The sequence below is a fragment of the Macrobrachium rosenbergii genome, chromosome 53, assembly GCF_040412425.1.
Source record: "Macrobrachium rosenbergii isolate ZJJX-2024 chromosome 53, ASM4041242v1, whole genome shotgun sequence".
Taxonomy (NCBI): domain Eukaryota; kingdom Metazoa; phylum Arthropoda; class Malacostraca; order Decapoda; family Palaemonidae; genus Macrobrachium; species Macrobrachium rosenbergii.
Window position 1 is genome coordinate 6949979 of NC_089793.1, and position 24578 is coordinate 6974556.

The window sequence follows — 24578 nt, forward strand, 5'->3', positions numbered from 1 at the left end:
CGAAAGGTTTTACAACAGAAACGGGCACAATAATATCATGAAATTAACAAATTATGAAGCAACATGGAAATACTTTCACTAGCCTATAGATATTATTATTATTATTATTATTATTATTATTATTATTATTCAGAAAATGAGCCCTATTCATATGGAACAAGCCCACAGGGGCCATTGACCTGTAATTCAAGCTTCCAAAGAATATGGTGTTCGTCAGGAAGAGAAGATAAAGGGATATACAGAAAGAAATCTCACTTATCAAAGAGACAAAAATAAACTAGTAAATAAATAAATATGTATTAAAATGCAGGGAGAACAGCATTAGGGTAGTAATGCAATTGCATCTTCGCTTGAACTTTTGAAGTTCCAACTGCGCGACAAAACGAAACAGAAGAAGAGATTGTATGATCGACGCCGTACAAGTCATTTTACCTTCAAAATGATAACGACTTTGCCGCGTCGTGACGCATCTTACAAAGCAACGCGATGTGATAAAACCCGAACCACTTTGAGGTTTAGCACAACCGCCCAGCAAACAAGCAATTCCCCCCAACTTGCTAAGCTAGTTTTTGTCGGGATCCCCCTTTGAGAGAGATTTTTCTGGTTGGAAACAATGACGCCAGAAACTAAATTATCTTTACGAGGAAAAACAATATGATAATAGGATGTTATCTCAATTTTTATCTCTGTATAAAAGAGAGAGAGAGAGGGAGAGTGAAGGATGTTATCTCAATTTTTAAACTGTATAAGAGAGAGAGAGAGAGAAATATAACGACTTTGTTTTGAATGCTGGTTCAGAATTGATATAAAACATGGGTTACAGCTATGTATATATATATATATATATATATATATATATATATATATATATATATATATATATATATATATATATATATATATATATATATGTACGTATGTGTGTGTATGAACACACTTATATTCACTGGTCAAGGCTCACATTGCCTTACAAGGCTTAACCTCTGCAAAGATAAACACAAGTTACTTGATTATTCATCCTCCAGTTACGGAACAAGTCACAAGAAAGTCGCAAGTAACAAAAAGAAGGAGCTTCTAAAACATGAAAGCCCAAAGCATAAACCTCATTAGTAGCACGTCATCCCCTTTAATTATACAAGGCAGTTCATTTAATTAATATCCATCGCATTATTAAGAAATTGCAGTAGTTACATCAAGTCGTGATGTAACCACTGAGAAAAAAATGAAATGTTTGTTTTGGTATTTTGTAAATTGTCAAGGATTTCATTATGATGTCTCTGTTTCATCACCATAATTTTGTAAGTCAGATTTTCTACGGAATTTTAGGTTTTTCTTACATACCCTCCCCCCCCCCTTTTTTTTCTTGGAGTCTCAATCTGGGGTTTGCAAATACCCTTGCAGTTTCCAAATTCCCTAAGGGTTTGCAAATACCATAGAGGTTTGCAAACATGCTTGGCGTTTCCAGATTCCCTGGGGTTTCCAAAATTCCTAAGTGTTTGCAGATACTCTAGAGGTTTGCAAACACCTTGGCGTTTCCAAATTCCCTGGAGTTTCCAATTTCCCTGGGGTTTGCAGATACCCAAGAGGTTTGCAAACACCCTTGGCCTTTCCATCTTCCCTGGGGTTTGCAAATACTCTAGAGGTTTGCAAACACCCTTAGCGTTTCCAAATTCCCTGGGGTTTGCAGATATCTTAGAGGTTTACAAACACCCTTAGCGTTTCCAAATTCCCTGGAGTTTCCAGATATCTTAGAGGTTTGCAAACCTCCTTGGCCTTTCCATCTTCCCTGATGTTTGCAGATAATCTAGAGGTTTGCAAACACCCTTAGCGTTTCCAAATTCCCTGGAGTTTGCAGATACTCTAGAAGTTTGCAAAAACCTTGGCCTTTCCAAAGTCCCTGGGTTTTTCAAATTCCCCATGGCTTTGCAGATACCTTAGAGGTTCGTAAATACCCCCAGGTGTTTGCAATTACTTTAGGGGCTGCAAATACCCTAGGGGTTTACACATATCCCAAGGGTTTGCAATGGTTACTTAGGTAATTGACGGAAGCTGCCCCAAGGGTTACTTAGTTTACTGAAGAAACTCTATTCTAATCTCCCTACGCTTTTTATTTCTTCTATTTTACTTTATTCCCCGCCCCCCTCTCTCTCTCTCTCTCTCTCTCTCTGTCACCGTCCAGGTACATAATTCACGGCACATTTTAACAGGACACTTTCTTATAAGAAAGTGCACCCACATAGTCTTCCCTCTTCTTTCAGAGAGAGAGAGAGAGAAATAGTTATGATTTGAAAGGCGAACTGTAAAATAATCTTTGTAGATTTGATCAAATAGTTCTTTATTGTAGTGTCGTTTGGTGTACTGAATCAGTTATAATTTAGGATCGTACTAAATTCCATAGTAGGTCAATAGGGGTCAGGTCGAAGACATGATAGCTCAAGGGTACTTGACCTTCTGTATGCAGAGGAGGAGGGGGGCGGTTACTCGATCAACTTAGGTTAGGGGATACTTAAGTTAAGGGGTACTTGGTATCAAAAAGCTCAGCAACACAGACCTAGCTTAATCAAGTTCTCTCTAAGTCATGAAAGCACTTCTCAGTATAAGTTAAGCTTTAAAGTAACGTATATTCCTATAAATTTCAATTGCATAATAATAAGTCATTGTAACACCAAGCTACACAAATCAATAAACAGCACGTGTCATTCAATTTAGTTTCGATCTTTGTAAAAATATGGAAATCAGCTGACTAATATTGTGACGTCATTATAACCTTCCTTATAGAAAAATTCATCAAGTAAGATCTCCGTTATAGAGGTAAATGGAAAGGACTGATAACATTGGACAGTATCAATAACAAAATAAAGAAACAAATTATGCTTTGAGTCACCTCTTTATGAATCACCAATAAGAACTTCAGAATGAGACTGTAAACCTTTTTGGTTTTAATGTAATAGCAAGTATTGCATTTCATTTCTTCATGAAGCAAAAAGGAAAAACGGATTATTAGGATGCGATAAATACAGAGAAGTACTAAACTACATAAATAATAATAATAATAATAATAATAATAATAATAATAATAATAATAATAATAATAATAATAATTATTATTAATAATAATAATAATATTATTAATATTATTATTAATATTATTATTATTATTATTGTGTATTATTCAGAAGATAGACCCTACTCATATGGAACAAGTCCACAGGGCCATTGACTAGACACTCAAGCTCCCAAAGGATATGGTGTTCGGTTGAAGGAAGTTACAGAAGGTAATTTGAAATGCACAAAGAGGAGATCACCTATTAGAAAAGAAAACAATAAATGAACAAACTAACACATAAATAGATAAGAATGTAAGTAAATTATTAACATACAGTTCAGAAAATAGACCCTCTTCGTATGGAACAAGCCCACCAAAGGGGCCATTGACTTGAAATTCAAGCTTCCAAAGAATATTGTAGTGTTCTTTTGAAAGAAGTAACAGAAGGTAATAGGAAATGCACAAAGAAGTGATCAGTTATTAGAAGAGAAAAAATAATGCAATAAAGTAATGAATAAATAGCTAAAATTCCAAGAATATTATCAAATTCAAGAAGAGAACAAGTAAAAACTGGATGAAACAAAGAAGGAAAAAAATGTTCTTCCAAGAAAAAACACACGATTCCAATACTTCCATTTCATAACTCTCTTCAAAGGAAAAAGGGATTAGCACATATAACTATTGCTCATTGTTACGGCGACAGCAAAGTCTTTTATCAGGTGCTCAGACGTCATGCATTTGTCATACATAGGCATTTCCTGCTCGTCCCCTTTATAAATGGTGAATGCCATTGGCACAGGCATCAGTTCTTTTCTGAAGAAGAAGAAGAGACGTTTCAACTTCTTGTACTCCAGCTTGTCTGTACTCTTGACTAGTATTCAAAAAATGGCTCGCCTCTCCGTAATTTTGTTTGTCTCCGGTAAATATTTCTATTTTTTCTTCTTCTTCTTGGTTGGTTGGTTAGGTAAATCAAGAAAAAAGATCAGGATCATTTATTATGTTTTTCCATCTCTTAGAGCGGCGTTTAACTTGAATACCACACGCAACTATCGATCCTAACCTAACCTGCTCTAGGGAGTAGAGTCCTACCTATCCTGTCCTAGGGAGGAGAGTCCTACCCAACTTGTCCTAGGGAGCAGATTCCTACTTATCCTGTTCTAGGGAGCAGAGTCCTACCTATCCTGTCCTAGGGAGCAGAATCCTACCTATCCTGTCCTAGGGAGAGAGTCCTAAATCCTGCCCAAGGACACAGCATCCTACCTAATCCTTCCTAGGGCACAGTGCCCTACCTAACCTGTTGTGGGGAACTGTGGTCCTGGACAGGCTTTCGCTTCCAGGAAACCTTCCCTTCAGCCTATTTTGCCTTCATTGAATCTTGAAATGAACCATGAACTCCGTTCCAGGTTCACCCCTGGTTATTTTGCACAGTTCCACAGGTTCACCCTTGGTTTATCTTAACTTATTGTCTTTGTTACGAAGATATTTGATTCATTTCTACTATAGATCAGGTGTTTTCGGAGCTTCTGTTCTTGAGAGGGATTTCTCATCATATGCATCATGTCTCATCTTGATAATCATTGTTTCAATGTTTGCTATGTTCATTGGTATTGGTAGTAATTGTACTTTCTTTTTTTATTTTAAATGGTCGAACATAGATTCGCATTTCACAATTATTTGAAATAAAAAAAACAATTTCAGTTAGTCTATGCGTATTCAAGTATATATGTATGTATGTATGAAACAGTATTCATACAGCAATCTTCTCTTCTTCCAGTCCTCGTAGTTAGCGCACTCGCTAACGGTCGGGGCCAAGGCCAGCCACCCACCTTCGTCTGTCAAGAAGACGGCTACTTCGCCGACTTCTACAGGAGCTGCGTCGTCTACTACCGCTGTGAGGGAGGTGTCAAGCAAACGTAAGTTTCTGTGCTTATATAAACTTCATTACTAGTTAAACCACTATTATTTATTTGCTTGAATATACAGTAGCTTTTGCATGGTTGTAACTGTTAGATAATCCTGAACCAGCTGAAGTAGTCTACTGGGTATTAGGCCTCTGCACTGAAGAACTTCCTGCGTGTTTCTACTATAATAGGCGGTCTACCTGCGTGTTTCTACACTGTTTCGACGCGTTTAATGCTAGCCCCTCTGGGACCAAATATCCATAAGTGACTTGGTCACATTTGATCCCTGAGGGGTTAGTAGTAAACACGGCGAAACACATTTGATCCTCTAGGTAGACTGTTACTATAGTAGCACTGAACTTACTCTGTCAGCTTAAGGAACCAACATACTAGTAGACTACACTGACTTTGTAATCAAAGTATATACTATACAATAGATACTTGTGAATTTTTCATTAAAGTATCCTGTAACTTGCAATATAAGCCCCGGTATTAACCCGGTACTTACCACCTGCGCGTCACCTCCGAGCTGCTAGTACTAAACATGGCGGAAGCTCAGTGGGACTGGGACGCCGTATTTAGTACTAGCTTCTCTGGGATCAAAGTATTATAAACGCCCATTTCTATAGATTAATAAACGATATCTTTGATCACGAGGGGCTAGTACTAAACACGGTGTCCCATTGAGCACTAGCACCTCGGAGGTGACGTGTAGGTGGATACATACCAGGTTAATACTGGGGCCTATGTTACAAGACTTACAGGTGACTTCAATAAGAAATTCACAAGTATATATTGTCTAGTATACTGTATATTGTGATTATAAAGTCAGTGTAGTCAATTAGTACAGAATGTTGGTTCCTTAAAGCTGATAGCGCAAGTTCTTAGCTGTAGAGGCTCACTACTCAGTTAGACAAAAGTTAATATCAATTTCAATTGAAATCTTGCAGGACCACATTCACTCATTTGCAATAGACTGGTTAAGTATTATGATTCAGAATCTGATTATTAATTATTAATCATAGTTAAGCAGAGGTTGCAAGACTATATTGATTCCAGAAAAATTGTAGTGTCTCCTTCACATATTTACGAGTTATCAGCAAACTGCGTCAATTCAAAACACTAAATCCATACTTTAGAAAAATGGTCTCTGAATGACTTATAGCAAGCAGGTTACTTATAAGGAAAAAATTACATGAATGGCCTACTTAGAACGCGAGGCATGAGTGAATGAATAAAAGTTAAACAAAATCCCATAATTAATTTTTTTTTTACATTATTCACCAGCTTCATTGCGTCTCATTTTTCTCAGTGAATAACTACTGATGGGCATCTTTCTCATTCTTGCAAAAGAGAACTACAAAAGCATCTTATGAAATCAAAGAGAAAACTTAACAATAGTCGAAGTCAAACCTAACCCATAAAACTCAATTTTTTACTTTCACGCTTTATTTTCGTGGCTGGTCTAGATACGGACATTCAATTCTTCTTCTTTCAGGTTTGGCTGCCCAGATGGTCAACTCTTCGACGAAGGGAAGGCCGCGTGTGTCCCACAAGAGAACGTTCTGTGTCCTTATCCTACAAGCAGCTAGACCGAACCTCCTCTGGGATGAAACGAATTCACTTCGTCTCAAAATGAACTCCGTACCTGACGATTGCATGACCTTGATAACAATAAATACCATTCATGGATAAAGATTTGCATTCCAGCTATTTCAACAGAACTTTCCTAATGGATAACTTTGTCATTTAAGTGGTTCATTAAATATGAATTGCAGCAATGTCACTCAGTCATTTCATACCAACAATACTACCTTTGAGAGAGAGAGAGAGAGAGAGAGAGAGAGAGAGAGAGAGGAGAGCTTAACTCCCTATTTTATGTTTTCCTTTTGATGATAATCTTTTTCAAACCCAACACTGTTGTTGGTCAGTTCCTGAAGCGCTGAAGATTTTGCGATTACCACACAAACAATACTTCCTTAGAGAGAGAGAGAGAGAGGCCTTAATTCCCTGTTTTATATTTTCATTTTGACAATTAACTCAAATCCAACATTGTTATTTGTCAGTTTCCGAAGCACTGAAGATTTTGCGATTACCAAACCAACAATACTTCCTTTGAGAGAGAGAGAGAGAGAGAGAGAGAGAGAGAGAGAGAGAGAGAGAGAGAGCCTAATAATTCCCTGCCCGATATATTTTCTTATTATACACCACGTATGGCAACACAGAGATAGGCTAATCGTCCTTTGAATTCCGTAGATTCTCGCATTCAGTCTGCTAAAAGCTCATTCAGGACTTACAAATGGCTTCACATATCTCGCATTGCTATCGTCCCATTTCCCTCTTCTCTTCCTGCGATGAAAAGGCAGGAGAGACAGAGAGAAAGAGAGAGAGAGAGAGAGAGAGAGAGAGAGAGAGACGGCCGGAAGAGTTCTTTCAACCATTAGCTTGAACGAGGTTCATTCCTAGCTCTGCCTGTTAATCTGGCATAAATATTGAATGAATGAATGAATCTCTCTCTCTCTCTCTCTCTCTCTCTCTGTGGGTGTGTGTGTGTGTGTGTGTGTGTTTTACCACAGGCAAAACTCAACGAAAAGAAAGAATGAATATAAACATTTCACTAGACACGTTCAGTAATCTCTCTCTCTCTCTCTCTCTCTCTCTCTCTCTCTCTCAAAGGATGAAAGAAAAATGAACGAATGGCCGAGTGGGCGTGAACATTTCGTCTATAAGAATACAATTCTCTCTTTCGCTCTCCCCCTCATGGTATCAGACGTTTGAGTTGTGGGAGAGGTCTGAGAGAGCGTATTCACCGTCATTCCTCCCTTGTTGTTTTTTTTTTTTTATCTGTTCCTGCTGGTATCTTTTAAGGGTGAGATCTTTTCTTCCCTCTGTTGTTAGTTTCGCAGTTGTTGGCTGAAGGGCCATTAGTAACAACAACCAAACACTCGAGTCTGTTGCATATCATTAGTTCTTAACAACCAGAGTTAGGCCTATGGCCTATGGTGCAGTGAGTTTCTGTGTTTGTATACTTTTTTTATACGCTCCATTTATCAGTGTGTCTATATTCTCTGTCTGATACATTACATGTTAGTGTAAAACCTCTATTGGACTCCACAATACAGATGCTTCATGTAACACAAAATCCCTCTATTACGTGATCGACACTCTCGGCATGAGACTACCTTAATTAAACAACATCTGGATGAGGACATCATGTGTGACCATGTCTTGCTCTCCATAACACCCTTTCCCCCTTCCTCGCAAGTGTTCCCATACCCCCTCCCCTCCTAACACGGAAATAATAGCCTCTAAAGCCATAACAACCGCGTTTCTCAGTCCAAAATAAGTCGGAATTCGTCACTGTAGGCTTTTAGATAACTTGCTAATTGTTTATTCAGTTAAGAACGTGTCATTTTCTTAGCCTGTCAAGTAGATATCTACTTTACAACGATGAAATTATTTTACCATCCAAACTGCAACTTACTTGGGTAGACTATTTCAACAGTGCTATGAAAACTAAGAAACAAATCTAATTGGTTTAATTTATGGATAATTCGTACTAATATTAAACATTTCCTAATTGCTATTTCCGCGTGTAACATTCTTAGATATATGTGTTTGCTGATGTTGTTATAGATTATGTTGGCTAATAACACACCTACCCTTAAAGAAATGTGAGTATAAAAGCGTAAATGGCGTCATTAATACGTAAAATTTGATACCTGCCAATTAAAATAAGTTTTGAAGAGGAACAAGGTTCTTGTTAAGTATTTTTCAAGATCCTTCTCTTATCAGATGCCACGGTTCCCAGTTTACCTTAAGTAACCGCTATGGAATGAGACAGCAAATTTTAGTGTTTCAAAACAACGTTCGGTTAACAGTCTGCTGATCTGACAAGAATAAAAAAAAAAAAAAAAAATTGTAATGGACTATGCTTCATTTAAACAAGTCACCTATTCAAATTATAACATTTTCTTTCACTAATTTTTTCTCACGTTTTCTATTATTCCTCTGATGGACTCGAAGCAAGGCCACCGTTGGTCTTGCTTTAAGTCACAAGCAACCCCATTGTTGATAACCAGCTTGTCTATACATTTAATAAAATAGGGAACAATTACACCTCACTAAATAACAACACGGAACTAAAAATTGCAGCTAATGGGCCTGCTCCACTTACTTCAACACCAATGTACGATCTTTGGTATTATTAAGAGCGAGCTTATAAATAGAAGAAGCATAATGAAATACAGAAATGAAACAATGAGAAATGATAAACATGAAATTATGAAAGTGATAAAGGTGCACAGATGAAAGTTTAGGAATAATATACAAGGTTGGATCCATTGTATTACTTAAGAATTTACGTGATGGTTACTCAACAAAATAGAACCTAGTATTGTAACGCACAGGAAGCTCTAATGAAATGAAAATGAATAACAAATTTTTGTGAATGGACTTTAATACAAATGCATATCTTTAAATATGCAATTTCATTCGTACATGAAAAGCAGTAACTACGAATTTCACACATAGATGGCATTACTTGTCAATTTACAAGGATGCCAAAACAAAAAATCCAGGTATATTTAAGTACTTCATAATCATTAGTTTTTCAGACATCCGTGAATGAAGGATGCCCCGACTCCCTTGTGTGAAATCAAGATGGCGTTCCCTTTTACAGTGTGGAGAATGTAGTGTGTGTGCCCAAGTTTCAGCAAATGATTATCTGAATTTGAAGTTTTGTGAAGTGCTCTACTGATGTGAAGTTTGCTGCCTGTTTTCCTTCGGATTTCATGCCGTAAGTTTGATGCACATATTTTCATTAGATATACAGGGACCTAGGGCATTTTACTCCTTTATCTTTCGTAAGATGTTTGGATATTTTATATAATTTAGACATCCAAAGTGTTAACTTATCGGACTTGTTACTTCAAGTCCATGCATTTTAAGATTTAAAAGTTTTACTGCTGAATCTTTGAAACCTTGAAGGTATAGGGTAGGGGCTAACATTAGAGGCCTTGGTATGCAGGCATCAATTTGAAATTGAGTAAATGCTAAACACGAATTTTGCATTGCAACGGAGCTTAATGTACCTCGGTTCCTTTAACAGAGTTTTCAAATTCCTGTTAATAATTTCAGTCTAACTGTACAAAAGTGATCTTGTGTAGCTAAGTATAGCATTTGTAACCACTTTACTATACTGCCAAAATCAGCAGAGGGCAAGTGTGCAAACAAACCGAATTGCATTTAAAGTTTCTCTAGTTCATATGCTGTCTTTAGCAGCTGGAAAATGTTCATAATTTTGGCCATTCATTCTCTGTTGAAAGCGTATGCTGAATTCTTCTAGTAAGCCAGTAGTCAGTCGTCTTGTTGTTCAATACTGATCTGTAGGCGTAAGGTTGAGCTGCAAAAAACCCTGGTCATTCAGAGATGGTAACCAAAATTTAAATCCCATTTTCCTCATGCTAATTGCAAACTGTTCTTAATGGTGAGGAATGTAACCTTAAGTGTTGGAAGGTCACCTAGAGTTTTCCTACAAATACCCTATCTTGTATTTTGCCCCATAGAGAGGTTTGTAATTGCACTTTTAGCAAGTATATTAGATATTTTAGTCAGTCACTAAATTATTTGACCATTATTGCCTACAGTGCTGTCTGTGTTATGTTTTTTGTTAGGACTTCTCAAAACATCTTGGTGCAGCAATGATAATTCCCAATTTTGCAGTAGTCCAATATTTCCCTGAAAAGGACGGTCCTGGAAGCAAGATACGTTTGATTACTTTACCTTAATGGAAGGTTTTGATAAATCAGTTTAGGTTATTCCTATTGTGGAGAGTGTTAAGAGCTTTTCAAAGGGCAAGATAGCTACCACAAAGTCAACCTGCAATGATGAATTACTGAGTATCTAATTAGTTTGCCGTGTTGTTGCTACTATAACGTTGTGTGAAGTCTGGCTTTTATTTTAAAGCTTGATAATTGGACGGGATTTGTATTTAAAATATTTCATTAGATAATTAGCAGCAATTAGTACCCCAGAAAACCTAAGCATCATATACTAGCATCAGAAGGTACTCCAATTACAAAGTAATCTATGAACATTTTTTTGTACAGCGTGTTATGTAAAAATTTATTGTTAGATGGAATCATCTTGGTGAAAGTCTGTAAAAAAAATCCATACCCCCAAAAACTTCTTACAGATGATTATAGTTGAAAGGTACGGTATTGCATTCCCATTGTGTACAGAATTTTGATTTTAACTTAAAATGTTGAACCCACTTTCTGGCCAGTCGTCAAAAGTTAATGACATGTTAAGACCATGTATATAGGCTTGAGCTCTAGTCAACCAATGCCATATTGTGACTTTAGCATCCTTTCTCAAAGCTAGTAATTGTAATGGGCCTAACGAATGCCTGCAAGGCTGTAATGTATTGTCCTACTTCCTTTTAACTTTTTATTGTATACCAATTTAAAGATTGCCCAGTAATTGTCTGGGTGAATGTCAGAAGAACTCCGCATGCATAAAGCAAATTAAAGTAAAATGTAATATTTTTCATATTTAAAGCGTTTTTTAGACCACTTCTTATGAGGAAACACCACAATTTTGCCATATTAGCTATGGATGGGGTTGGGGACAGGTATCTAACCTTATATAAGTCAAAATCGAAAATCATTCGATGGGAACTAGTTTTCTGAGAAACATTACACTTTCAGAAACATTACAGTAAACTCATTTTGGAACTAACTCCAGTAAGATTTCGAGGATGCTGATTAGATAATCATTAATATCTCGGATATGGTGGGTTTTCCTCAAAAAAGTGTTCAGAGACAAAAGTTTTATTATTTATATTGTGAAGAATTATAGTGTGACCTATTTTCTTATATCTCACCGCGGAGAGTTGTTTCTGGACATTGTGCATTGTCTGTCAAATAGCAAAAATTAAGCTATCACCAATTTTTTCCTTTAATGTTTATGCTATATGGAAAATTCATCAGTGAAATTAACTAAGCAATATGGAAAATTCATCAGTGAAATTAACCTATTTAGCTGTGTTATAAACATTAGTATTTATAAATTGTGATATGGGAGTACTTAATAATGCAGTGGCAATGCATTATTGCAGATCTACAAGTGGTTAGCATCATATTGGTGGTGAGAGACGAGTCAAATAATGAAATATTCTGGGCCATCACAAACTAAGCATTTCCTGCCCTTTAAGGGAGCAATGTTGGCCAAGCTGGACACAAGTTTTAGTTGATTCTTGAAAAACTATTCTTTATAAGTTCTATTCTGTCAGTGTCTGAAATGTAGAGCCATTTAATACTACAGATGCATTTGTCAAGGAGCGGCCTACCTTACGCCCTTATATTGCTCAGGCACAAGGACACAGAATTAAGAGGTGCATAGACTTGCCACTTGAAAGAGTGCAAGGTTTCTAGATTAAGGTTAAGTTGGGAAACTGTGAAACTAAGCAGATGAGGGAAAGCAGCAGTCGAACTGTATTACCAAAGACTGCTGCATGATTGGTAAATTGTAGTCTCTTGAAAGGATTCTAAGGCTTTGAATTTTCAAGGTCTTTGATAAAATAAGAAATGTCACTAACACCTTTGTACATAATGGCAGCTGGCTTCTTTTTATCTAAATGTGAGGTCTCTTAGCCAGTGCACTAGTTTTAGTATAGTGAGTTAGAGTAATCCTTGTTACATTTATCTTTAAATGGTCATCACTGTAATACTCAGTCAAGTTTCAGGCACTGGAGATTGGTACAACTAAACTGCCTTCCTATTTTGCCCATTTTTTGGGGAGGAGAAAGGGGCTGCAATATGGTTTTGGTTTTTCAGTATGTAAACCTATTATGTTTGCTCCATGAAACTGGATTTGAGTGCTTATCCTTCTCGGCATAATCCCTGGTCAAGGTCGCTGCTTTTCATGAGCCTCTTCCAGATGATTCTGACAAGCACTGAATGGTTCATTTCATAATTTGTTTTGGCAGATGTTTTGCTGACAGATGCCTTTTCTTGATTCAAACTTTCCCCATCTGAGGAAGATTAAAAGTATAATCACTGCTAAGAATAGCAGCGTAAAATTATAAACAAACTTCAAGGTATGTTCATTTCAGAGGCAGATTCGCCCACGCAATGTTTTTATGAAACATTTCTGCAAGGCTTCCTAGACCTAATTCTAAAGAATCATCCGAGTTCCCCTCACTCTTAAGTCTCCTCCCATCCAAAAACTGGATTCGTTGGCAAGTAAATACGAGCAGAGAATGGGTCAGGTAATGGTTGTGAACTGAATTTTATGGTGGTGTGGGGTACCTTGAATAATTCTCAAAAAAACTATTGCAAGGTATAGTGTTCCTCTCCATTTACGCAATTTGGTAGAATGTGGGTCCTAAATCATTAGGCCTCACCAAAACTGAGGCTATTTAATACTCTTAACTACTAGCTGAGCCTAGCAGGACACTTCGAATGCTGCCAAAATTCTTTGGACTTGGTGTGATCTAGGCCTTCCTTGTAAAGCTGAGGTCTCTTCTAGACTGTGAAGAGGACAGTGAGTTTTCAAGTTTCATTTCTACCGTTGAAGGAATCTACTCCCTTAAGGCAAAATCATTTACAGTGAAATTAATTTTTACCCATTGTTATGTTCAAGTTATCCTGATTTACGTTGACTGCTGTTGCGTCCCAAACTCATGTCATTTCACGACTAGGGAAGCTTGGCTTAATGTTTTGTCATAAGTTCTTCCAAGTTAGTCTCCCTTTTTGCTTGTGTAATTTTTGCTTTATGCATGAACTGTGCACAAGCATGCTCAACTTCCCTTCACTATCGGCGGTAAGCACAGCCTTCAATTTGCTTCTTGATCATAAGATATAGACCGGAGTTATTAACGAGTTTTGGGCAATTCAAGTCCATATATCATTACTGATTGTCCAATGAATGTGTCTGAAAGAATGTAGAATATTCTTTTAGTATATGGGTTTTAGGTTTTATTGTCAAGACTATTACCCTCCAAATGTAATTTGTTGATACTGCAGTTATGTATAAATTTAACAATTTTTGTCTTTACTACGTCGTAAAATTTGTGTGAACTCATCTCTGCTTAATCTTTAGTTGAGGTCATAATATTTAATGATCTGCCACCAACGGTTTCCATCTTGAACGGCTGAGCTCATTAGTTTTGGCAGATGTTCTTTGGGCGGATTCCCCTCTTGACTCAACTACATATTTATAGAGGCTTGTGACTGGCAGTGAGTTGGGCTAGCATGCCATCACCCCCTCCCCCCATTGGCTAAGTTTGTCTTAACTTGTATCGGCAATATACCAGCCTTTATCATCGTTGCTCCTTATCTTGTACTAACTATTCGTGCAAAATGTTAGTGTTATTTTTGTCCATTATCTGTAACATTTCAAAACCTACCAAACCTACTGTATATAATTCATCTGTGATATATCTTCTAATCGCCGCCTTGTGCATTCGTGATAAGGGTTCAGATTAATTGTGGCTAGAATTGTTTTAGTAATTAGTATACTTCTGTATACTTATAAGGTTTCCTTTACTTAACTCCATGCAGTACTTTTTAAAGTGTTTTTCTTGATTTGTGCTGACATTGTTCACATAGTAGTCTATAGGGCTCTCTTCCCAGATGTTTGTATGGCACGTCATCTTCGAAAATTCTCAAGTCTCAACGTTTTTCAGTGCATTGCATCAATGTTTGTTCTTAACTGGGGAGATTCATTCTTTTAGCTCCGTAGGGGGCTAGTGCCGTCAGTGCACCTCATGCAGTGCACTGTAGGCATTATTACTTAAGGTTCTTTGCAGCGTGCCGTCGTCCCCTAGCTGCAACACCTTTCATTCGTTTTACTGTACCTCCATTTTTATTTCCTTTCTTCCATCTTGCTAACCACCCTCTAAAGATTGTTTCATAGTGCAACAGCGAGGTTTTCTTACTGTTACTCCTTTCAAGCCTACCTAGTCCCAGTTTCCTTTCCAGTCCTAATTGACCTCAAGGTCCCAGTGCTTTGGCCTTTGGCCTAAACTGTATTCCACTCCTTATTCTTTTAGTCCTGCCTAGAGTTTAATTACGTCCTGATTTAGTTAGATCAATACCAACAGTTTTTCTCCATGAACTGGATCTTGCAGTGGCCGTTTAATTTGGGAAATGAAAATTATGAAACTGGAATAACAATTCTTTAAAATTTGTAAGCAGCCTGAGTAATTCAAACGAACTAACATAGATGATTGTGAGGTGATTTTCTAACTATTACTTTTTCAGGTCCTTGTTATTGAACCAATGTGTGTATAATTTAATGATGGTTCCCATGGAAGCTTCCTGCACAACTTTTGTTTACAGTTTCATCATGTAAGTCGTATTTTTTTAATTTTTTGGTTTTTAATCTATTTTTTGTTTTAAAGGTAGAATAAGTAAGCTTTTAAAATGTGCCTAGCTTAAGGCACTGAGTTGTTGCCGTACTTAAGCATGTAAGTAATTTTGTAGGTCATTTAGGAAAATCAGATTCTTATTCTCGTGATTAAAACTTAAAAGCAAAATATTAAAATTTCCAATAGAAACTGTTACTCATTTTTGTTAATCTTAAAATTTCCAGTAGAAAAACTGTTACTCATTTTTGTTAAAATCCTAAGTAAATTTAATGTGACTTGGTTGCATCAAGACAGGTTTTGTAAGGTTTTTAATTCGAGTTGCTTTGATACCCTACTAGAGCTTCCAGGGCTATGTTAGTTTGGGAAACTTCACTAGAATTACTGTAGCAGATAGGCTTGTAATTTAACTGCGTATAGTATGGGCTTGTAATTTAACAAACTGCGTATAGTTCAAGTTACGTTAGTTCATTACACTCAAAGAAAAACTGGCTTTTTAAGTTTGAAGTGATTAATGTGGCAGCCATTTCTTTAGGATGTCCCGCTTGAAGAACGAGATCTAGTTATCAGAACGGTGTAGGAAGATTCTTTAGACTAATAATTTCTAATATTTTCAGACGAGAGTGGAACTACGGCAAGCTGCAGTGTATCGAAGATTTTGAGAGATGTTATTTGACGTAGGATTTGTACCAGCATTTTGGAGGGCGAGACACCCACTAGGTGAAGACTTCATGAAGACAGTTTGATTACGGCTGTCGGGAGAGAGCGCGCCCATGGTGAAAATCATGATCTTTGGTGGAACTCGCATGAACATACAGTTTGGATCAAGTAACGGCAGCAGGGATAGTGAACTTTTGGGAAATGCAATGGTGAAGGCCAAATGAAGTTATGCTACAGATGGAAGTATTATGAAGGTTAAGTGAACTTCAGAGTAGCAGCCTGACGACGGACCATAATTCATTCAGGTGTGAACAACGTAGCCTCTATTGTAGAAAAGATTTCGTGGATTTCTCTCCCAAACTCGTAGAAATGTTTCACGAAGGGACTCAAGTTATGCACACCTAATGGTCTTCGTTGTTCGAAACTGGCGGAAACAGGTGCCCTTGGAAAATTCCCATTGCCTGCAACTGAGCTATACTCAATCATATGATTCATGGTCTTCTTTGTACCTTGAAAGGTTACTGCTATCAAACCTGCGTTGAATTTGCCGGGCGTCAATATTGTTACCGTTTTGCATTTTAACTGTAGGAAAACTTTGGAGATTATTAAATTAAAAGCTTCAGTCATGCACGATTTTATTTTTACCCACATTTTTATACTTGTTTACAGTAAGAATACTGGAGGAAGAAAAGTTCCATTAAAGGTACAAACTTCAATATTTCTCGTGCTACGTTAGAATACTGGAGGAAGAAAAGTTCCATTAAAGGTACAAACTTCAATATTTCTCGTGCTACGTTATTTTTTCATCCTTTCAGCTATTCACATAAGACCAGCATGAAAAGACATTGTTCCTGGCGTCATTTTGCGACAGCTTTCCTTTCTCCTACACTCGCCGTGTGGCTTTTCTCTTCAGCTACCCTCTAACGTGTCTGTAATGACCTTTCTTGCTCCTCAGTTCCTCTTGACTTGTAGCTAACCCCCAGAAAGTATTTGTAGACAACTTTCAGTTCCTCATGACTTGTGGCTACCCTCAAACGTATCTGTTGTGACCTTTCTTGTTCCTATCACACGTATCTGCAGTGACTTCATCTGCCTTGCCCCAGCTCCCAATGAATCTCGTGCGATTTGTTGACCACAGTGTCTGGAAAATATTCGGAAATTAGAATTGTTTCAGCCTTAAACTGAAAATAAGAATCTGTCATAAAGAAACGCAAAGACGTTTGTGAATCAATATCCCATAGAAATTGAGCTAAAACCATTTTCCAAAACAGGGTCGCTTATTCAAGGCCATTTCATTAAACTAACTCACTCTAGCAAGTCCTGATTTATTTGCCAACGACAATGACAGACCACTGATAGATAAGAGATTAAACTACTCAAGAGCTCGGGAGAGAACTTACTTAATTTAGCAGTGGGATAAATCTTTTAAATGGTGCTAAAATATCCAACTGGATATTCCTCATATGAGAAGTGGGAAAACTAAACTTGGCAATACATATAAACTATTCCACTATGATATTAAATTCCCACAGAGGGATGATGTACAGAAAGAAAGTAAAATTAGTTTCTTCAGCTACACCTATCACACTTCTGGCCACAAAATCTTAAAGCCTAACCCATTAGGAAGATCAAATTTATACACACTGGCTCTAAATTCAATTAACCTGATATACAAGTCAGCTCACCAAATTAACCCTTGAAGTGAGGGGCAAGCAGTTTGTCCATACAAAACCCACAGCAACTATGCTATAAAAAAAGCCAAGAAAATTAAACAGAACTTTGCTCCAAGACGCTTCAAACAAGGGCAACATCTTTGACACATTCAAAAGCTGTATTCTTCCTCCGTCACGATAAACTCCCTAAGTCTAGTACAACACGAACTGAAGCAGTTTCATTCATTCTGATGGAGTCAAGATAAGCCCTTCTTATTTACTGTATGTCTAACAAACGGTGGAATGAGAAAAACCTACCATGTAATACCAGTAACTAAAAGTGAATAACACTGAATTTATCAGAAAAAAACATTTCAGAAGCGATGCAACTCAAGTCAGCTTAACACCTGAAGAACTAGAACGGTCATTCACAAAAAATTTCACCATCCTCATTGAATGACACTAGGGAAAATACACACTGAAGGCGCTCAGTAGCATCAGGACCCTCACCTGTCAAAATCAAGTTCCAGAACTACAACCCTGACGTGAACTGAAAGTATAGCGAATTTACCTAACACTCCAGCTCGTGATTGTAATTGAAAGAGTAACCTCAACTGGCTATTCAAACTTCAGATTCTAAGGCTAAAAAGAATTATTCAGTGCGTGCATGGCTCTTTTATAAAAAAATTCTTCTGACTCATAATTATTAACCCCTACAGGCTCGATAAAATATGCTAAGCTTAATACATTGTACGAAAGAAAAGGAAGCCTTCATTAAAAAATTGTAAATGTCAGGGTTGGTGTAAGCTTATACACAGACCAACAGAATGAAAAACTTACTGCAACAATAATTCCAGCTGTTCCATTTGTACAAAGCTGGTTTGCTCATCACCAGAGAATACATTGAGACCATTGGCAATCTAATGCATGTATGGGGAACTGCCTTTGACTGCGGGGTCAGTCTCTGCCACCTGTAGGGTAAATGGAACGTCACCTTCTATTCCTGTTTTTCAATTCGGTAATAAATTTATATAGCAAAGGTACTCTCCGAAAATAATTGTTCTTGAGAAGTTAATATTGAACTCTAGTCCAGCTACTTCGTTACTTTACAATATCCAGTGATTTAACAGCATCATGAAATCCAAAAATAGGTGTTAACACGCTAGTGCTAATAGAAATAAACTAGGTTTATATTTTTCTACAGCAAATAACCAAATTGTGAGCTTTCGAAAATACAATGTCCTCGCCACTTTCCGATTTTCCTTCATAGCACGAAAGGTAATTTACTGCACGATCAAACCACTGTTATGTTCCACTCTGTACTGTAACACACCCATCTTGGCTCAAGAAGATGCATAGGCCTATCCAGTCTGGAAAAAAAAAAAAACCAATTGGGACCCAGTAATATGACTAAACACAACATTGCAGTTCATTCGCCCATTAACAAAGAAAATGAAGAACCTAAAAGTAGTTCAATCACTAGTCTATTTTCCCGGTGTTTCACCTCATCTGCATCATTAGGACTTTGAATTGCTACCTTAAACCTCTGGATGGTTTTCTGTGAAGTGACTTAATATATTCAGTGTTGAGCTAAGGGCAAAGGATCATTTGGTTAGAGCGATAACTGATTTTTGCTTCGGTTTAGTTCGTTATGAATTGAATAACAGGGTAAACAGTAGAAACGTTTATATCTGCTTGGTAGTACTAAATCATTAATTGGAATGATCATTGCCTTCGACCAGTATTTGTTCCTTGGAGCCAGTTATTTAAATATTCTAGTGTTATACTGCTGTCTTATATAAAAGCCATATTTATAAAGTCTAACCTTTCCTTACTTCTAGTTTCATTTACGGCACTGTTTTGGTTTGTCCAATGCAGTGGTAACCTGATTCCTGGATTAAATTAGAGTTTTAGCTTCCACAGTCACAGGATAGATTTATCAGGCCTCAGAGCAGGAGCGCAAAGATTTATTCAGGGGGCACCAACAGCAGTCTTTGATCGATCCAAAATCAAAGGTAAATCCAGTCTCAATGCCAAAAGTCAGTTTCAGTCTTACGTCTCCAAAAAGTTCTAGTTTTAGTCAGTCTCAATGCCAAAAAGTCCTAGTTTTAGTACCAAGTCTTGATGCCAAAAAGTCCTAGTTTTAGTCTAACTCTTGAACTTGCTTGAAGTAGCCTGCTCATGGTACTGGGCTACTTAAAATATCAGCAACATTATCGGTTCACTCCATTTCAAACCATGTGAAAGGTCTGGTATGTAGTCTATAGTAAAAAATTTACCAACATACACTACCAATAACGTCTGAGGCCTCATAGCCGCACTCAAAGCTTGTGTTTTTAAGTTAATTTCAATTTAAAAGTGCCATTCAAAGTCAAGGGACATTTTGCAACTTTATTTTCAGTTAAAATGGGCGAAACTTGAACAAAAAATAAATTCAGAAATTTACTTTCAAAGATTTTCTTCGGGAAACTTCGTGGATGAACTGTCGAAGTAATAACTGCACAGTTGGACGAAATTGATCGCTGAGGCTTCCTGCATTCAGCGCTGCTGTAACTGACCTCGCTCCTGTAAAGAATATTAAGCTGCTTAAACTGGTTTAATTCACCGTGTACACTAATACTTAACTACATTTTCCAAATTATAATTTCTTATAGAAATATAAACTATGAAGAGTACATAAAACCAAACCCAGGCAAAACGGCCATTCTGCATAACTAGTGTCTACACCATAAGAGGAATCTTATCCACTTGTGGGCTTCAACGCTTCCTGTCTAACCAATACTTGCGTCTATACTTAATACTGTTAACCCAGTTGCACAACTAAGCACCTTAACGCCAGAGGCTTAGACACCAAATCTAACACCAGAATGAGAAGTTCATTTATTACTGCTTATCCATCTTACAACCAGTATTGTCCCACAAATAAAAATTATTACCAAATTTAATAATGTATCACTATATGACATACCTAAACCTACAGTACTATTGAGAAATTCCTGTGCTTTGTGACATCAGTATTCCTTATTCATAATAGGGGTTACTAAAGCAAAAGTATATTATATTCTTTAATAAACCTCGTTCATTGCAACAATTTTTTCCAAGTAATGGCCACTGATGACTAGCTTCAGCTTAACTCAAAAATGATCAATATTAGTCATGCCCTATTAGAAAAATCTGAACAGTACTTGAGCGATACCCAGTGGTTTTAAGGAGCGCTAAAACCAGAGAATTTGCAAGTTACCAAATTAGGTATATTTCTCTCGTTTTAAACTATGAAATATAAGGAATTAATATTTTTATACATTGTCTATAGCTCAGATTCTATGCATAGACAGCGTGACAAATCGAATTCAAATTGGAGATTCTAAAAGTGAAATGATTAAACCACCTTTCCTGCTGAAAAAAAATGTGTACTTTATGACGGTACTTAAGCTCTGAAGTTCAGGAAAAACTGATGAGTTTTAAACCACCTTAGAGACTAGTATAAAGCTACCCAAGTAGCTTACCAAAACAATTTAGTATATGCAAGAACGCCAGTGAGAAACTTGGCGGAAAATGACATCACAAATACGTTACCTTTTAAATGACTCCACAGTTATTTCCTTCTTAAAAGTTCCAGGTAATCATTGCATCACCATCAGATAGTTGCTGAATGCAGGTAAAAGTTTATTCCACCTGTCAAAAAAAAATTTTTCTTATTTCCACTTGCAAACATTTCAGCTGAATCTAGCTAACATTTTAAGAGAAAAACACCGGTTATTGCCTATAGCAATGGCTACCTAGTTTCCAAGGTATTTGGAGAGAACTGGCAATGGAAAATTAGTCTAGCAGCAGGCTTCCCGCCCCCCTCAAAAATAGTTTTAGCCGAACATAGCTCTACCATAGCTCTACCATGGCTGTCTTTTATTCCAGCGACCCAAAGAACTCAGAAGCGTAGCAGATCTAACATCTGCAAGACTGACGGAACATAGCTAAAGAACTACGCTGCCTTGCCTGCCTACCAAAGCGTAACCCGGATTACGTCCACTTGACATTTTCATTCTGTCACGTACTGCCTTACTTTCCAGAATGAACTGACGTGGGCAAGGATAATGACTTAAGCATATACTGATACAGATTGGCTAAATGGAAGAATCTGGGCTAACTTTCATAAAGCTACGAAAATCAGGCAAAAAAAAAAATTATCAAGGACGCGCTAGAATTAAAACACCGGTTAGGATTTTAAGATCCATGTTGTAGCAAGAATCACGTTACAGCAAGAATCAGGTTACAAACTACATTAAAATCCTTTTTCCTATGAAATTTAAATTAATACTTAAAAATTACGGTATACAAAACAGATGAAAATACTTATATAGCACTTTAAACTTTTACATCTCCTCTGTTTCCAGAATGAAGCCTAGGCACCCAGATAATGAATAGGACAAAAACCTGACCAACAAGCAAAAGCTGAAGGAAATCTCGTAATGACAAAAAATGGACTGGCAAGCTTAGCCATAATATTAAGCAACTTTAAACAGTTTAAACTTAAATACAGCTTGAGTAAACTGAGGGCCCAGCAAGTTAATGGCTCCCTTCAAGTCCTGGACAATGGTTGAAGTGTGAACTATCAAAGTGAATAAAACAAAACCAGAAATTACCACAAATGCGATGACACCTTAGAAGGCAAAAAATAATGTTCTACAGTGAAGCTTCTCAAAGCTAGAGGGGCCGAATCCTATGCGACTGTAACCTGTGTAGCAACCAATACAACAATTCAGATTGATATATGGAAACTGGGACCTTGCATATTCTCAGCAATTAGCATACGAGAATTTAAACTGAATTCACCCAACAATTTGCTCAACTAGCGCCAAATCAGATTTAGTAGGGCCAGAAAAAAACCCACGTTTACTTCAATTACATATCGCGCATACAACGGTTATAATGGGGCAAGAAAAATAAAATTTACAAATCAGTTACTAAAAAAATTCCAGGTGCTATTAGCCCCACAGTGCATTCTTTATGCTCACCCGGAACCTAGGTATTACAAAATAAGGTGCCTCGCGCACTAAAAATACGCAGAAAGTTTGAAAATATAATTTTGCTGACCTAAGCCAGCAAGAAGCCCAATTAACAAAGGCTGTAAGCCCACATGTAGTTTTAAAGTAATAAAAATTTAAAATTAGGTTTAATTACTTTACCTTTCGATAGATATCACTAGCTCTTCAGTCAAGTAAAATTAATAACGGATAAAAAAAAAAAAAACAGGTGTTGACTTAAAATTATGAAACTAGAAAGACCATAGCGAATACATCCCCAAAGTAAAAAACCGTCCATTTAGTAGTAAAAAGCAATTTATCATACACCCTTTAGAATCCGCTAAAACTAGACTAAGCAAGAACAGCGATTTGAAGTTTGTATATCAAGACAAGGTGGCAATGTGATTCGTGCCCACCGGGACAGTTTTAAACCACAGAGCCGAAACTTGGAGCAAAGCAAGCAATGGGCTTGGATTGTTAAGTTAATAAAACCCTGGCAGCCAGCTTCAAGCTAACTCGAACTTTTTAAAGAAAATGAAATAACGCGAAGAAAAATCGGCGAGAAACAACGTGAAAGTCAATACAATTTAGTAAAATATGACTCTCATTTTCAAGATTAGAATACAGTTTTCAAAATGCTGAGCTCTGTCCTGAGTACTGGAACTTTATCACTATTGAGCGCGTGATACCCAGTATTCTTCAAATACCAGTTTTCAAGATTTTGTAGGAATTACTATCGCCCATTTACGCACCAAGCACTAACATTTCAGTGCCTCAACTTTCAGGAGTCTCTATAGTAAAAAAATAAATGGCAAAATCTGGCCTTGGTATGAGAAATTTATGAGCCAGCAGACTCAAGCATTCTAATTTAAGCATTCTTGTTTAAGCATTTAACACCCTACGCAGAGCAACAGACTAAGTAAAACCAAAGTAAAGACTAATACTAACTTTCCTAAGTATAAAAAAATGGCTACCGAATTTAAGTTCTGGTAAACCATTATGTGAATAGAAAAAAACGGCCGTATTGACAACTTTTCATTAACCCGTCCCTCAAGTTCTCTAATGAAAATTTCTACCTACAAATGCCTGCACTAACTTCCGAACACGAACGGAAATACATGGGAAAAAAGAGAAAAAAAAAAACTGGTACAAAAATAAAACCGGTGCATGCTAAGCATTTCTTGGACTATATATCACATTAATATAAACTTTATCTTTGGTACTGAAGGCCCGGATCACTGCATCTATTTGTACTGTACATTTACTCAAGCATCCATAAACTTTGAATGCTTTGCCACGCCAGTTATCGCATCCATAACTCAACTTGAATGGTTTGCCAAGCCAGTTATAATTCCACTGAACTGCATAAAATCTGTGGCAACCACTTTATTTGAAATGGAACAATTTTCAACCAAAATCTGAATGTTACTAATTACCTATGGCAGTAAATTCTTAAAATGCACACAGTAATTACCTTAAAAGTCCACGTAAAAGAACACCTTCGTATTTACGAAACCCAGTGAAGAAATTCTGATTATCACAAAAGACTTACAGGTTACGTCCAAAGCCGGTGGTGCCTCACGTCGTTTTGAAAGCTAAGGTTTTCAATCAGCTCCTGAGCTCTGGTCAGTGCAAACAGCCATGTTAACTTCACACAAAGAGAAGCATAAAACGGCTCCTCATTGGTCGATGGAAAAACAAGGACTCTCGAGAATGCAGGTTCACTTCTCACAGTCTAAGTCATGTCAGTTTTTTTCGACATCTCTTTGAACTATTTATGAACAAGAGTTGCTTCTGGCACTAAATAAAGCTTTAAGGTACTCTTGCTATCATTTGACATCATAAAACTTAGAAGTTAAGACACAATTATTGTAATGACTGAAATTCCTAGGAATGGTAAATTCGTAATTCATTAAAATTTTCGAC

General features: G+C 37.0%; 1 protein-coding gene and 2 long non-coding RNA genes across 3 annotated transcripts; 2 read left to right on the forward strand and 1 right to left on the reverse strand.

Annotated features, from left to right (window-relative positions):
- Positions 1-3786: 3786 nt before the first annotated feature.
- On the forward strand, positions 3787-6728 carry LOC136834244 (uncharacterized). The gene is made up of 3 exons (XM_067096588.1): positions 3787-3965; positions 4821-4959; positions 6446-6728. The coding sequence occupies exons 1-3, from the start codon at positions 3824-3826 to the stop codon at positions 6537-6539; spliced, it is 375 nt and encodes a 124-aa protein (XP_066952689.1). The 5' UTR covers positions 3787-3823; the 3' UTR covers positions 6540-6728.
- A 2881-nt stretch (positions 6729-9609) lies between these two features.
- On the forward strand, positions 9610-16049 carry LOC136834073 (uncharacterized). Its single transcript, XR_010851653.1, has 3 exons — positions 9610-9745; positions 15216-15302; positions 15937-16049. It is a non-coding gene; the product is annotated as an uncharacterized lncRNA (long non-coding RNA).
- Positions 16050-16601: 552 nt separating this feature from the next.
- LOC136834245 (uncharacterized) lies at positions 16602-24284 on the reverse strand. The gene is made up of 6 exons (XR_010851702.1): positions 24127-24284; positions 21208-21306; positions 20078-20196; positions 18879-19001; positions 18472-18602; positions 16602-17120 (listed from the first exon to the last, which is right to left on the reverse strand). It is a non-coding gene; the product is annotated as an uncharacterized lncRNA (long non-coding RNA).
- Positions 24285-24578: the final 294 nt, after the last annotated feature.

Bases quoted from the DNA above. Each gene is read 5' to 3' on its own strand.
- LOC136834244 (XM_067096588.1), top strand. From the start codon at position 3,824: ATGGTGAATGCCATTGGCACAGGCATCAGTTCTTTTCTGAAGAAGAAG. The intron at 3,966-4,820 runs GTAAATATTTCT...CTCTTCTTCCAG, and splicing joins CGTAATTTTGTTTGTCTCCG to TCCTCGTAGTTAGCGCACTC. The intron at 4,960-6,445 runs GTAAGTTTCTGT...TTCTTCTTTCAG, and splicing joins GAGGGAGGTGTCAAGCAAAC to GTTTGGCTGCCCAGATGGTC.